Below are 13,646 nucleotides of genomic sequence, written 5' to 3'. Positions count from 1 at the left end.
TTCCTGTCCTTCTGTTGATATACTTATGAGTTCATGTACATGATCAGTCAAACTACCATCTCCATAAAATTCAGTTTCGTGCTGAGAAAGAATACTGAGCTGTAGTTGTTTTGTTTGGTTATAGAAGAAATCAGAGATATGTTTCTGAGTGCTCAGTTGATAGATGTTTTTGTTTTGTTTGGGATGTAGCCAAGGATGCATTCTTACTTGGTTCACTTCAGGGGGAAAAAAAAAAGCAAAACAGCAAGGTTAGGTTGATTAAAATAATTTTATCTCCTTCATAGAGAATTATTGATGGCAGTTGGAGACTTCTATGTCAGTAGCGGCGATTAATCCACTCAATGTTATATTGCAGACTTTAAAGGATCTATGCAAGATGTTGAACTGATTTTGGTGCTGTTGCTCAGCATCTTGCAGGGTTCAGACTAAAATTCAGAGTACATTCACTGTCCTGCTGACATGAGAGTCACCATCTGCTATTATTGAGCACTTAACATTTCTTTCACCAGAATTCTACATGTAGATATTAGGATGTGGGGTGGGAAGTGGGTCATCAGAGTGGCGTGGTTCTGTTTCCTCTTATTCATTTATTATAATATTTATATCCAACCCTATACCTGAGGATCTCAAGGCAGCATACAATAAAATCAATTTAAGACAATAAATAACATTTTCAAAAGACTAAAATATACATATTAAATCATTTATCACGTAAACCCAGACAATTTAAAGCCAGTTAAAATAATATCAACCATAGCACAGGTGGAAATTGGATTAAATCGATTAGATAAAATCAATTAGATTGATCGCCTTCTCAGCCTCTTTCCAGCTGAGCTGTCCCTGTGGATGTAGCTGAGAAGAGGCTCGGGAAGGATGTACCATATGACCCATGTATAAGTTGACCTAGGTTTTGGGGGTCAATTTTTTTACCTAAATTTCTCAACTTATACATGTATATATGGTAAGAAATAATATTTTTTTCCAGAGTTTTCCTAGATGTTTCCCAGGTCTGCATTTCTCTTGTGGTTCACTGTTCTCAAGTCAACTGACTTATGACAAGCCCCTGAATGAAAGACTTCCAAGTCACCCTGTCATCAGCCACCCTTCTCAGGTCTTGCATACTCAGATCAGTAGCTTCCTTAATAGGTTCTATCCATCTGGAATCGGGTCTTCCTCTTTTCCTACTGCCTTTTTTCTATCTTATCAACATTATTGTCTTTTCTAGTGAGTCATGTCTTCTCATGATATGTCCAAAACACAACAGTCTCAGTTTAGTAATCTGGGCCTCAAGTTCAACCTTGATTTCCTTTAGGACTCATTCATTTGTCTTTTCAGCAGTTTAGAGTATTCGTAGAATTCTTCTCCAGCACCACAAAGCCTAGCAGTTCTTTCAACTGACCCTCACAGAACTCAGTTTTGATTTGCCCTCATCAATCTGTTTATTCTTCTTTGGAGGCATTCTAGTTTATCATCAGTGTTCTTAAAAATGTGGGGCCCAAACTGGATACCATGTGCCAAATGTAGTCAGACAAGCATAGAATACAATGGAATTTTCTGTGGTCTGTGCTTCTGTTAATGCAGCCTCAGATTGCATGTCGCTTTATAGCAGCTGCATGTTTGCTGCTGGCTCATGTTCAGTTTGTGATTTATTAAGGGCTCATCTACACATTTAAAATATTCCTCATTCCATTCAAATAGACTGTAATGTGGGCACACAATTCGCAGTTTCAGGCCCCTCCCTGAAGCACACCTTAACCGCACAGGAAAAGGCTTTGTGTCTGCTGAAATTTGCAGAAATGCACAGATTTGTCACATGTGGTTATTTGTCTGCTTCACATTTGAGGGAAGGTGAATAGATGCAAATCAATGTGACTAGATGCAGATTTGCACAGGAAAATGAATACAATTAACTGTCAATGCAATGTGTGAAAATGTACACCAATTCACATTCTTTTATGAGTACACTAGTTCTAAGACATCTAGATCTTTTACCAGATACTGCTCTCTCTCTCTCTCTCTCTCTCTCTCTGTGTGTGTGTGTATACACACACACACACACACACACACACACACTGTATATATGTGTATGTGTGTGCGTGCATCCCATTTCTACCTTGCATTATTTTTATCCTAGGAATTCAAATCAGTTTGTATTTGGTTGCCTATTTTCCCTTTTCTTCATGAGAGACCTCCTTAGATTGAGCTGAACCAGACCATATCCATCCAAACCAATGTTTGGATGGATGTTCATTTCAGTAACTGCAAGTAGGGTGTTACTGTTCAGTAACTGCCAGTAACTGAAAGGGTGTATACAATACAGGGTATGAACTGTGGAATTTTAAAAAGCAGTAATTATTGTAGAAGATTCATATAAAGATAACAATTCACAAAATAAAAAGAGTAGTGTTAGGGTTGTTAAAAAAAAAGTACACTAAAGTAATAATTTCCAAGTTGTAGCCAAGTCAATATGTTGCAGCAGAAACACAAAGAATTATGTGGCATCTTAATGACTAACAACTTTAAGATCAACAGTCTTTGTGGACTATAGCTCACTTCTATAATAAATGTGTAAATCTCTTTGCAAGAACTACATGTTTGTACTTATATTTTTTGCTTTGTAAAGTGTGACTATAGTATTAGTGTGTGAGGATAAAATTTGTTTTGAAGAGATTTGGTTCAACACTGAAATAAGTACCTCTTTCCTTTACATTAAATCATTTCGAATTCATACAATTGCTGTTATTTTCAGTCTATTGTGTCTGCTTCCTGTTGGTCAAAGGTTATTAGAATAGGGTGGTGTATAGTGAGATGGAAAGCTGACAGGAAGACTAACACTGTGCTTATTTTGGGGTAGACACAACTACTGAAAAGTCCAGGAATTTGTGGCTATGCTGAAAACAAAAACGAGGTACCATTATTATTCTTTTTCAAAATCTGTTTATCAGTTTGCATCACCTTCTGTCTTTAATCTGTTTTAATGCAAATAAAACACTTTTAAAGCTATTTTAAAAAGTTGGGAGTATCTTTTAGTTATTTTTAAAAGGTTGATGTCTCTTTTCTTAGCAAACAGCACTGTCTGGTTTGAGAAAGTGCAATGAATCTTTTTCTAATACCCACTGCTCAGATGTTAAACAATCACCTTTGATACTATATAATGCCGTAGCCCTGATCTAGCACTCAAAAGGATGGCTAGAAGTTGCTCCTTTGGGGCCGTCTGCTACGCCTCTTAGTTCTGAGAGACACTTTTAAACTTGCTCTATTTAGAAAAAAACAAAAATTTACTTTGCAAAACTTTGCAAAAGTGCTTTTAGCCAGCTCTTTCACATTATTGAGAAACATATCTGTAATGTCTATTATGCCTTAAAACAAAATGCAATAGGAAACTTAGGCCTGATTTAAACGGGCCTTTGCACCACCCCCATCAAGTGCTAGGGGTTGGCTGAGGACGCAGTGTCCATACTGGCCTCACCCCTAGCACGTGATGGGGGCGTCAAAATGGCAGCACCCTGTACACATGGGTGCCGCCATTTTGGCGTAACGGCCGCATCGTGTCCAAACGGCATGGTGCGGCTGTTATGTCTTGGCGACGCTGAAGGGCACTGAAAGCTCTTTCCGCCGCGCGTATCGCTGGCATGGCCTTTAAACCACTATTGGGTTGCTGCTGTTGGGATGTTCTTGGGGCATGAAGCCTGGAAGCGGCCTGGAAAAGCGGTGGATGGGGGCTGCCGCTGTGGCCCCAATCTGTTGGGGAATGAAGGGCGGGTGCAGGCCGCCCCAAAGGAGCGGTCTGTATCCTGCCATACTTTGCTCTGCATGTATAAGGTTGTGTACATAAAGATGATACATAGTTTGATATGTCCTTTTTATACATGTCTAAAGGGAAGCATGATTACCAGAGTCCTGAAGAATGCAGATTATGTTAAAGCTTGCATATTTTATTTAGAGAAAGGGAAGAGGTTGAACTTAGAAGAATATATACAAATAGTTATGGAGCAGATAAAAGGATGACATCACTGGAGATATGGCTTTGTGGAGCCATTCTACTGAAGGGAAGTATTTGAACAAGGATTCAGAAAGCTTGAGCTTGATTTTTTTTTTTTTTTTTTTTTTAAAAAGAGAGTCATTAAATAAAATGAAAGAAATATCTTCTGGCTTCTCAACTGCAGTTTGATTAAGTTGATGAGCTGGTTGTGGAAGAAGCATGCTGTCAGAGCAGTTTTACAGAGGAGGAAGAAGGAAAGGAGTGTATCGACAAGGGTATCATCCTAAAACTGTGATATAGTTAGGAGAAAAGATATGGAAGAAGTAGGAAAAGTGGTTTAAATATGCATTGTATGGCTACCCGTGGGGAATTCCAAACATTATACATACATATTTGTGTGTATGAGAGAGAGCAAGAGAGCATGTTAAGGAACAATGGAAAATTCCATCTTCTTTTCATATCCGAACCAGGCCATAGGCACAAAAGTGATAGAACAAGAGGACATTGTAATTCTAAAGCTTTGATTGGGTGTTTACCTGTGTGATTTATAATCGGTTTGAGGGTGAGTGGGGATGTCTGTGATAGCTCTGCCACTTCCTTTTCCAGCTCATGGATGGCAAACATCTGTTATGGGGATTCTGTATTTATATCTGCTATGCATATTTGACCTGATAACTTTTAGAAAGGATGTATTTTGCATGACCATGTTGCTGTAGTATAATGGATCTAGAAGCCAACACAGTTTCCAGAAGATGTTTGTAACCATCATCCTTATTTGTCTGAGAAGGACTGTAGATAGACAGCAACATCCGAGGAGTGTTTTAATCCCAGAAAGTATTGTAGAGCTAAATACCATGTGGTTGATGATGTATGTTGTTGTTGTGTGCCTTCAAGTCATTTCTGACATGGCCACCTTAAGGCAAACCTATCATGGGGTTTTCTTATCAAGATTTGTTCAGAGGAGGTTTGCCATTGCCTTTCCTGCTGAGGCTGACAGCGTGTCACTTGCCCAAGGTCACCCAGTGGGTTTCATGGCTGAACTGGAAATTGAATCCTGGTCTCCAAATCATAGTCCAACACTCAAACCACTATGCCAGCTGGCTCTCAGTTGATGATGTACCCTTACGAATTGGTACTCTTACAATCTACCATTTCAGATCAAATCCCTTGCAGCTAGAAATGAATATAAAATGTGTAATTTTTAACTGTGTAACAATTAAAGAGCAAACTTACAAACTGTATAATAAGTAAGGAGCAGATCTTACAAAACACTACAATGCTTGTGATTTAAAAAAAAAAAATCTAGCCTTTCTGACTATTTCCCCCCAATTATTTTCCCAGTGTAGCTGAGTAAGTTTCATTTCAAATGGGAAAGCACTTCATTGGCACTGTTCTGTTTTCAACGTTTTCTTTGTTTGTATAAGCAAGCTAAACTTAGAACTGACCAGCACAAGACTAGCAAATAGTGACAATACATTGAAAACAGGAAATTTTGGCCATATGTGTATTCTGAACACATTATCAGGATGATCACTGGTGGAGTGGAAACTTCCACTGAGACTGTTTTTTCCTTGTTTTCCTCTGTGCAAAAGATGGTGCTTCCTGGAAAACAAGTCTTTTAAGAGGTGTGAGGGCCCTTTTTGTGGTGTGGTCAACAGTCAATAAAGGTGCATCTAATTTTTTTCTGCATTTCATATTTAAATTATGAAAGTTTTGCTGAAGGAGTTAAAGGATGTATCTACTATTGAGCAAATACTTCTTGATGAAAAATGCCTTGAATTTTCTTGAGTTAATTGAGCAACTGCACTTTCTAACCCTAACGGTGTGATTAATTGGCTAAATAACAATTGAGTGAAACAGCATAGTGGGCTCTCCCCCTCCCACTGTCCAAGTTGTATAGGTGAGCCCTGTTGTACATATGGTGGTTCACCTCCATGATAAAGAACTGTATATTATTATCACACGTTCCCCTGGGAAAGAATCCTATTTGATGCCATGGGTTTTCTTCTTATGCAAGCAGGACTGTACTGTAAATTTTTGCAGCTGCAGTTTGCAGCCATTCCTTCTTTGCTTAGACTTTGTTCCATTGATTTGACTGTGATTGGCATTCCAGTCCTTGCTGTTGGGACTCATTGTGCAACATCCTTTCAACAACAGCTTTTATTGTGGTAAGGAAGGAACTACTTTCATTTCTGTATTGGGGGTGGGGGGTGCAGAAAAGTAATGAAGCAGCAATCTGCAGTTTTGCTTTCTCCTGCATTTGATTTATAAAAACAACAACAAAGAAACCTGAAAGTGCTCTATAAAAACATTGCAAAATTTGAGGAGTTGTTTCCCCAAAAATGAATCTTTGCCTACAGAAGGTTGACACTTGCTCATTGTGGTAACATATCTATAGCAAAGGTCAAATTCAGCCTTTTCTATATGTTCTTTAAAGATGTCTTTAAACAGAGGCTGGATAACCATCTTTCGGGTATGCTTTGATTGAGAGTTCCTGCATGGCAGGGGGTTGGACTGGATGGCCCTTGTGGTCTCTTCCAACTCTATGATTCTTGTAGGCATCTACATCAGGTGTCCCAGCTAGAAAATTTGACAGAAGTACTTCTGCATGGGTGATTGAAAAAAACACATTTTGTATTACTTCAGCTCACATACATAGCAAAGATTCTGGATTTGGGAACGGTTGCCAAACCAGAGTCCTTCACTGTGCAGTATAATGTTTTGCAGTGCTTTTTAGTAAGGCCATGTACAGCTCCTTTCAGGCAGCCAATTCTAAAACATTAAAAATAGAACAGGCTTCAAGAATCCCAGATATTTTCAGATAACAAAGAGTGATTTATGTGGGCTCCCTTTTCAGTTTGACAAAACATAGAAGGGCCTTTGTACTATGATTAGCACGCGTGCTGATGTCAGTTCTCTTGTCCAGCTCCAAGCTTTATTCTGCTGCTAAATTGTGCTTTTGTGCTATAATCCAGAGAACCTTTGTGTCTGCCTTATTAGTGTGTAGTTTATGGAATTGCTTTTGTTTTTGAGGATCGTCTGTGCCAGTTTCAGTGAGAGTGACTCATTTTATGCAACTGAAATAAACATTCTCATTTTCCCTATCTGGAAAAAAAAATATATTCTGGGGACATATGGGGGTGGGAGGCATAGAAGCAGGTGCTAATAGTCTAAAGTCACTGTTTTCAATGTTTGCTATTTTGTGACATCCAAGATCATAAACAAAGTCAGTTAAAATGATATGAAACTGGCTGCAATAAGAGCTGTATTTCATTCTCAGAGATGAAAGAGATTTGTGTTAGCACTGAAATACAGGCATGGTTTCAATCCCATGAATGTGTGAGAGGATGCAGCAGACTTTCACACCTGCATCCTATGTGTCCCAATACACTTGTTGTCAAATGAAGCCCATCAAGAGTCCCCCCCCCCCCGTTATACCTCATAAGAGGACAGCCAATGTGGTGTAGTTACAGTGTTTGACTGTAAATTGGGAGATCCAGTTCGAATCCCCTTAACCCAGGAACTCACTAGGTGATCTTGGACTGCCTCACAGGTTTTTGTGAGGGTAACATGGAGAAGGGAAGTGCCATGCATACCACTTGAGCTTACAGGAGAAAAAGAGGGATATAAATGTCATTTATACTAATAATGCAAATAAATAGCTCAGGGTATATTGTCTGCATGTGGAGTGCCTAGGTACAATCAGTGGAATCCCCAAGTAATGCTGTGTGAAAGCTTGGGAAAAATGCTGGTTATTCAACTTTCCCCTGCTACTGTTCTCCAAGTGTTTTGAACTACATTACCTAGGGTTGCCATAGCGCCGGACCACAAAACCGGGGAAATGTAGGACAGAATTTTCAAATGTAGGACACACAAAATGTGTCCTACATTTGAAAATTCTGTCCTACATTTTCCTGGCGATCGCGGCGGGGAGCAGAGGCCAAGCGGTGAGGGAAAGCCTCCACTTAAGGAGGCTTTCCCTCCCCGCCTGGGCCCCGCCGCGATCGGAGGCCAGGATCGGGGCCTCGCCTCCTTCTTGGCCCCCGCAGGGACCAGGAAGGAGGCGAGGATCCAGCGGCGATCGCCAGGGCCTCGCCTCCTTCCTGGCCCCAGCGGAGACCAGGAAGGAGGCGAGCAGGCCGCCGACCATCGCCGTGGCCTCGCCTCGTTCCTGGCCCCTGCGGGGACCAGGAAGGAGGCGGGGAGCCCAGCGGCGATCGCCAGGGCCTCGCCTCGTTCCTGGCCCCTGCGGAGGCCAGGAAGGAGGCAGGGAGCCCGGCGGCGATCGCCTGGGCCTCGCCTCGTTCCTGGCCCCGGCGGAGGCCAGGAAGGAGGCGGGGAGCCCGGCGGCGATCGCCTGGGCCTCGCCTCGTTCCTGGCCCCGGCGGAGGCCAGGAAGGAGGCGGGGAGCCCGGCGGCGATCGCCTGGGCCTCGCCTCGTTCCTGGCCCCGGCGGAGGCCAGGAAGGAGGCGGGGAGCCCGGCGGCGATCGCCTGGGCCTCGCCTCGTTCCTGGCCCCGGCGGAGGCCAGGAAGGAGGCGGGGAGCCCGGCGGCGATCGCCTGGGCCTCGCCTCGTTCCTGGCCCCGGCGGAGGCCAGGAAGGAGGCGGGGAGCCCGGCGGCGATCGCCTGGGCCTCGCCTCGTTCCTGGCCCCGGCGGAGGCCAGGAAGGAGGCGGGGAGCCCGGCGGCGATCGCCGCTGCCTTGCCTCGTTCCTGGCCCCACCGGAGACCAGGAAGGAGGGAGGAGGCTGCAGGGAGGCGGAGAGGTTGGCGCGGCTGCGCCCAAGAGGCGCCGCCTCCCTGCAGCCTCCTCCGCCTCAGGCCTCGCTGCCCTCCTTTTCCTCCGTGCGGCTATGCGCGGGGGAGGAGGAGGAGGGCAGAGAGGCCCCAGGGTTGCCCAGCAACCCCGCTGCAACCGGGCTTTTCCCGGTTTTTTGGCTGCACCCGTGCCGTGACCGGGCAGGTGCAGCCAAAACCGGGAAAAACCCGGTTGCAACCGGGTTATGGCAACCCTAACATTACCCATCCTTGGGACCACTAGTAATGTTGGTTGCTGTTGATAATAATGATCTAGATGGTTCCATGGCCTAATTTACTATTTTGTTAGATTCCTATTTTTCCTTGAAGACACATTATGGTAGCTTAAAAGTTCCTGAAACTGGGAAGTGACTGATATTCTCCTTCTGTGTTTCTGTACCAAGCAAAAGAAAATAAATACACTCATCCCTCTATATTTGTGGCTTTGATATTTGCGGATTTGATTATTCATGGATTTGATTTATATGTTCTCTCTAGGAATATCTAGGTCCTCCAGTGCAACTCTTTTAAATTGTGGTGCCCACAACTAGACACAATATTCCAGGTGGGGCCTGACCAGAGCAGAACAGAGAGGCACTATTATTTCCCTTGATCTAGACACTATACTTCTATTGATGCAGCCTAAAATCGCATTGGCCTTGTTAGCTGCCGCATCACACTGTTCAATTTGTGGTCTGTGCAAAACTTACGCATTTTTGTGCAAATGCTTTTTTGCCAAAAAACAAAAAGGAGTTCCAAAGTCTGTAAAAGCATAATAAAATGTGTGTATGTAAGAAATCTATAAGCTCTGGTGAAAATATTTGAAATTATTTGTTCTTTTATGCAATAATAAAATATCTGTACTTATTTCAATTTGTGTAAGTTGCCTTGCATTATAGTTCTGGGGGAAAGATGGGTTATAAATTAATTGATGTGAAGGGGAAGAAGTAAAGATATCCTTGTGCCTGAGGAGAAAGGTGTAGGATTGCACTCTAAGCTGATTTTGTGCTTTCTTTGTCCTCTTAGCCATTTCACACGTATCAGAGTGAAGAACATTACTTCAGAATATAGTGTTCAGACTTTGGATAGTTACTGTAACTTTAAACAATATATTCAGTGCTGGTTCAGTAATTAACTCATATAAAATATTAATTACCTGGATTTCCCCCTTCTTTCCCTTCTTTAGGCATGGAAGAGGAGGTGGTTTGTGCTTCGCAGCGGTCGACTGACGGGGGATCCAGATGTCCTGGAATACTACAAAAATGACCATGCCAAGAAACCAATTCGTGTCATTGACTTGAACTTATGTCAACAAGTGGATGCTGGATTGACATTTAACAAAAAAGAATTCGAAAATAGTTATATTTTTGACATTAACACCATAGACAGAGTCTTCTACTTAGTGGCTGACAGTGAAGAGGAAATGAATAAGTGGGTTCGATGTATTTGTGACATCTGTGGGTTCAATCCTACTGAAGAAGGTAAGGGCTTTTTTTAAAAAATGTTTCATTCGTTTTCTGATTCAGCAGCTCTATAATTACAATTGCCCCTCCTAACTCATGGATCTGAGATCTGTGCCCTCAGTTATCCACGGAGGGGCAACCTCCACTATTTCAAAAGGGGTGTGCGCTTGAATATGCGCGAGACTCTGTTTTCATGGGGGGGGGGTGTCCATTTTCCTCCGTGAAAACAGAAGGCCAACTGTAAATGGCAGCACTGATTAATTTCATGCTAACATCTGATGTGTGCTTCTTTAAGAGGAACTGTTCATTATTTAGGAGCTTTAAAATACTGTGTTGTTGCATAGACTGGGGCTGGGAAAAGTGTGGCCCTTCAGATCTTACTGGAGTCCAGCTCCCATTGTCCCTCACCATTGGCCATGCTGGCTTGAGTTGTTGGTAATTACAATCCCACAATTTCTGGAGGGCCAAATATACATCTGAAAAAGCATACATCTGAAACATATCTTTTAAATGATTTAGGCTTGGTAAAATATTCATTTTGGTGCATTTCTGTAGAAATAATTGACTTTTTAGTGGCAAAACTCAAGTGCAAATTCTTCATTCACTTTTGCAGGTTCAAATGTTATAAGACAGGTTTTTTATTATTGGATAGTTGAGCTTTTAAGGTGTTGTTGCCTTGATTAGCCTGCATCTGGATTTAAATATCTATTTGTTAAATCCAAAGTATCCTGTCACTAGCACAGCAAACATCCCTCACCGTCTCTCTGTATTTCACTTGTTGTACTACCTGAAAATATGATATGGGGAGAGTTTCTTAGACCTAGGGCCAAAGCAGGCAGCCCAAAGGAGTGATCTCTGTCCATGTTTGCTCTGCTGTCCCAAACAGGCCACCAACAGGAGCAGATTAAATCCACTCCTTTTGCCAGCAGCTTTGGAGTGGCTTCTGACTGTTTCAGGAGGGTACATCATCTAAACACCACACCCCCAAAACAACTCCAAGCCACTCTATTTGGCCCATCTGTTTGGGCCCTTTGAGAATCAGTTTTGGGCTCAAATGGGGGCTGCAGTGGGTAGAGGGAAATACTCTTTTCTTGTTTCCACAGGCTTCTGTTGTTCATAAGAAATCTAGTGTTGTATGTTGCGTCTTGTATGCTGCCTGCTATATATTTATGGTCATAATACATTCATGGAATAATTGAAGCTTGATCACATCTTGAACAATGGGATTAACTTGCCACTGTAGTCCCTATGCCACAGAATAGTAGTTTTCTAAAAGTTTAATAATAAAATTCTAAATTAATGGGCTCATATTTCCTGGAATGTTGTGTATAATGGAGAGACCTGAGCACCAAAAGTAAATGGGATTTTCTTAGCAAGATTTATTCAGAGAGGGTTTGCCTTCCTCCAAGGCTGAGAGACTGTGACTTCTCACGGGTCACCAAGTAGATTTCCCTTGCTGAATGGGGATTTGAGCCCTGTTCTCCAGAGTCATACACCAGCACTCAAACCACTATACCATACTGGCTTTCATGAGCACCTAATCTGAATATCTATCCTCTGTTGTTAGCCCATCAGCATGAGATTTTAATTGATCAACTATCTTAATTTTTTTACGTAATTGTATGAAATGTTTCTACTATGTCATGAGTCAACCTTAATTTGTATCATCTCATCACAAATTAGGTGCACCATTTTACCAGTAAGAAACATAAGCCAAGGTTGCAACTTGCCAAAATCCTCATAATGACATTAAGTTGAGATCAAAACCCAAGTCTTACCTGTTCCAAATGTGTAAAATCCAAAATAAGAGTGATCCTTTTCTTTCTTATGAAAGGCTTCTGCAAGAATGGAGACAAGTGGTGGCTGAGCTGTTTGACAAGAAATCAGTCAATATACCTAAAAATCAGTTTGGTCTGGCCTACATGTTTAGCAAAATTAGTAGTTGAATGGACTCTGTGATTTGAAACAGATGTGGAGAAAATGATAGTGTTGAGTATTGTATAGTAGATTTGAAAAGTTGTGGAAGTGGGCAAGCAAAATGATCAAAAGGCAGGAGCAACTTATTTACGAGGAAGGTAGATTATTGTGAACTTTTTTGCCCAGGGAAAAAGTTAGTGATAGGGGAAATGTTAAGAGCTATAGATAAATATGTATTATTTGGAGAAGGTGGATCGGTCAACATATTCTTTTTGGTAACATATTGCTACCTTGGTGATCAATGGGGTGATAGATATCACCCTCACATTCACATATTGATACCAAAAAATATATTTTGGGTGGCATTTTTCAGTGGACCATAAAGCAGCAAAACAGAAGTGTCATGTTGAGATTGTCAGTAGGTTGAAAACACTGTGAGGAATTCAAAATTTCTTCCATGCTTGGGGGGGGGGGGGGGTTGTCATTGAGTTCAGAAGACACCATGCAGCTCACTAAGTGGTCTCAGTTCTACTGTTATTCCCAATTAGGGTTTAAACCATTGAATTAACAGGATTTGTGTAAGTATTGATTCACCATTCAACAACTGAGTTCAGTGGGCCTACTTTAGTTAAAACTGTCAGTAAGTCCCAATGTGTGTGCCAGTGCATGTATATTAAATAAGACAGCCTACAGTATTTGGAATTGACTGTTCTCATGTGCAGAGTTCAGTGTTTCAAGTGCTGTTAAAAATATTAACTTGATATCCAGATGTAGTCCTATTATTTCATATTCTCTGAATGTGCAATAGTAGTACCATATTTGTATTACTACCTTTATGTCTAAATAATTCACCTCTGGTTTATTACAACTTCTGTGAGTAATATTCTCTCGCTCTCGCCCTCTCTCTCTCTCTCTCTCTCTCTCTCTCTCTCACACACACACACACACACACACACACACACACACACACACACAGAGCCCCATTGAGTTCAGTGGGACTTAGTGCCAGGAGGACAGGCTAAACATAGTGGGTCTTCTAAATATTCATATAGAATTCTTTTGCCTAAAAGATGACCAAGAAGAATGTTTGAAGAAATGAATAAAATAGCTCTGTGAATACATGGAACAATTGCTACATGCTAAGTTATAAAATGGGCTAGACAACATAACTGTTACATGGATTTGTAATTGGTTGACCGGCTGAACCTGTAGGGTGCTCAACAATGGCTCCTTTTCATCCTGGAGAGAAGTAACCAGTGGGGTCCCACAGGGGTCTGTCCTGGATCCAGTGCTATTCAACATCTTTATCAATCAATTGAATGACAGAATTGGGGGTATACTCATCAAATTTGCAGATGACACCAAATTAGGAGGAGTAGCTAATGCCTCAGAGGACAGGATCAAAATTCAAAATGACCTGAACAGACTAGAAAGCTGGGCCAAAGCTAACAAAATCAATTTCAACACAGAGAAATGCAAGGTACT

The 13,646-nt window shown here is 41.8% G+C and overlaps 1 protein-coding gene across 2 annotated transcripts in view; it reads left to right on the top strand.

The window, feature by feature from the left end:
- LOC149312944 (GRB2-associated-binding protein 1) overlaps positions 1 to 13,646 on the top strand; it is a 99,946-nt gene that overhangs the window by 58,696 nt on the left and 27,604 nt on the right. For both annotated transcript variants that reach the window (XM_089525742.1, XM_089525740.1), the window contains exon 2: positions 9,968 to 10,262. In XM_089525742.1, the coding sequence (XP_089381868.1) occupies positions 9,968 to 10,262 (295 nt within the window). The remainder of the gene's footprint in view (positions 1 to 9,967; positions 10,263 to 13,646) is intronic.

The sequence above is a fragment of the Sceloporus occidentalis genome, unplaced genomic scaffold (assembly GCF_023333645.1).
Source record: "Sceloporus occidentalis isolate IW3139 unplaced genomic scaffold, rSceOcc1.0.p SCAF_5, whole genome shotgun sequence".
In the NCBI taxonomy this organism is placed as follows: Eukaryota; Metazoa; Chordata; class Lepidosauria; order Squamata; family Phrynosomatidae; genus Sceloporus; species Sceloporus occidentalis.
The sequence above is the reverse complement of the archived record's forward strand: the minus strand, read 5'-3'. Positions and strand labels throughout refer to the sequence as shown.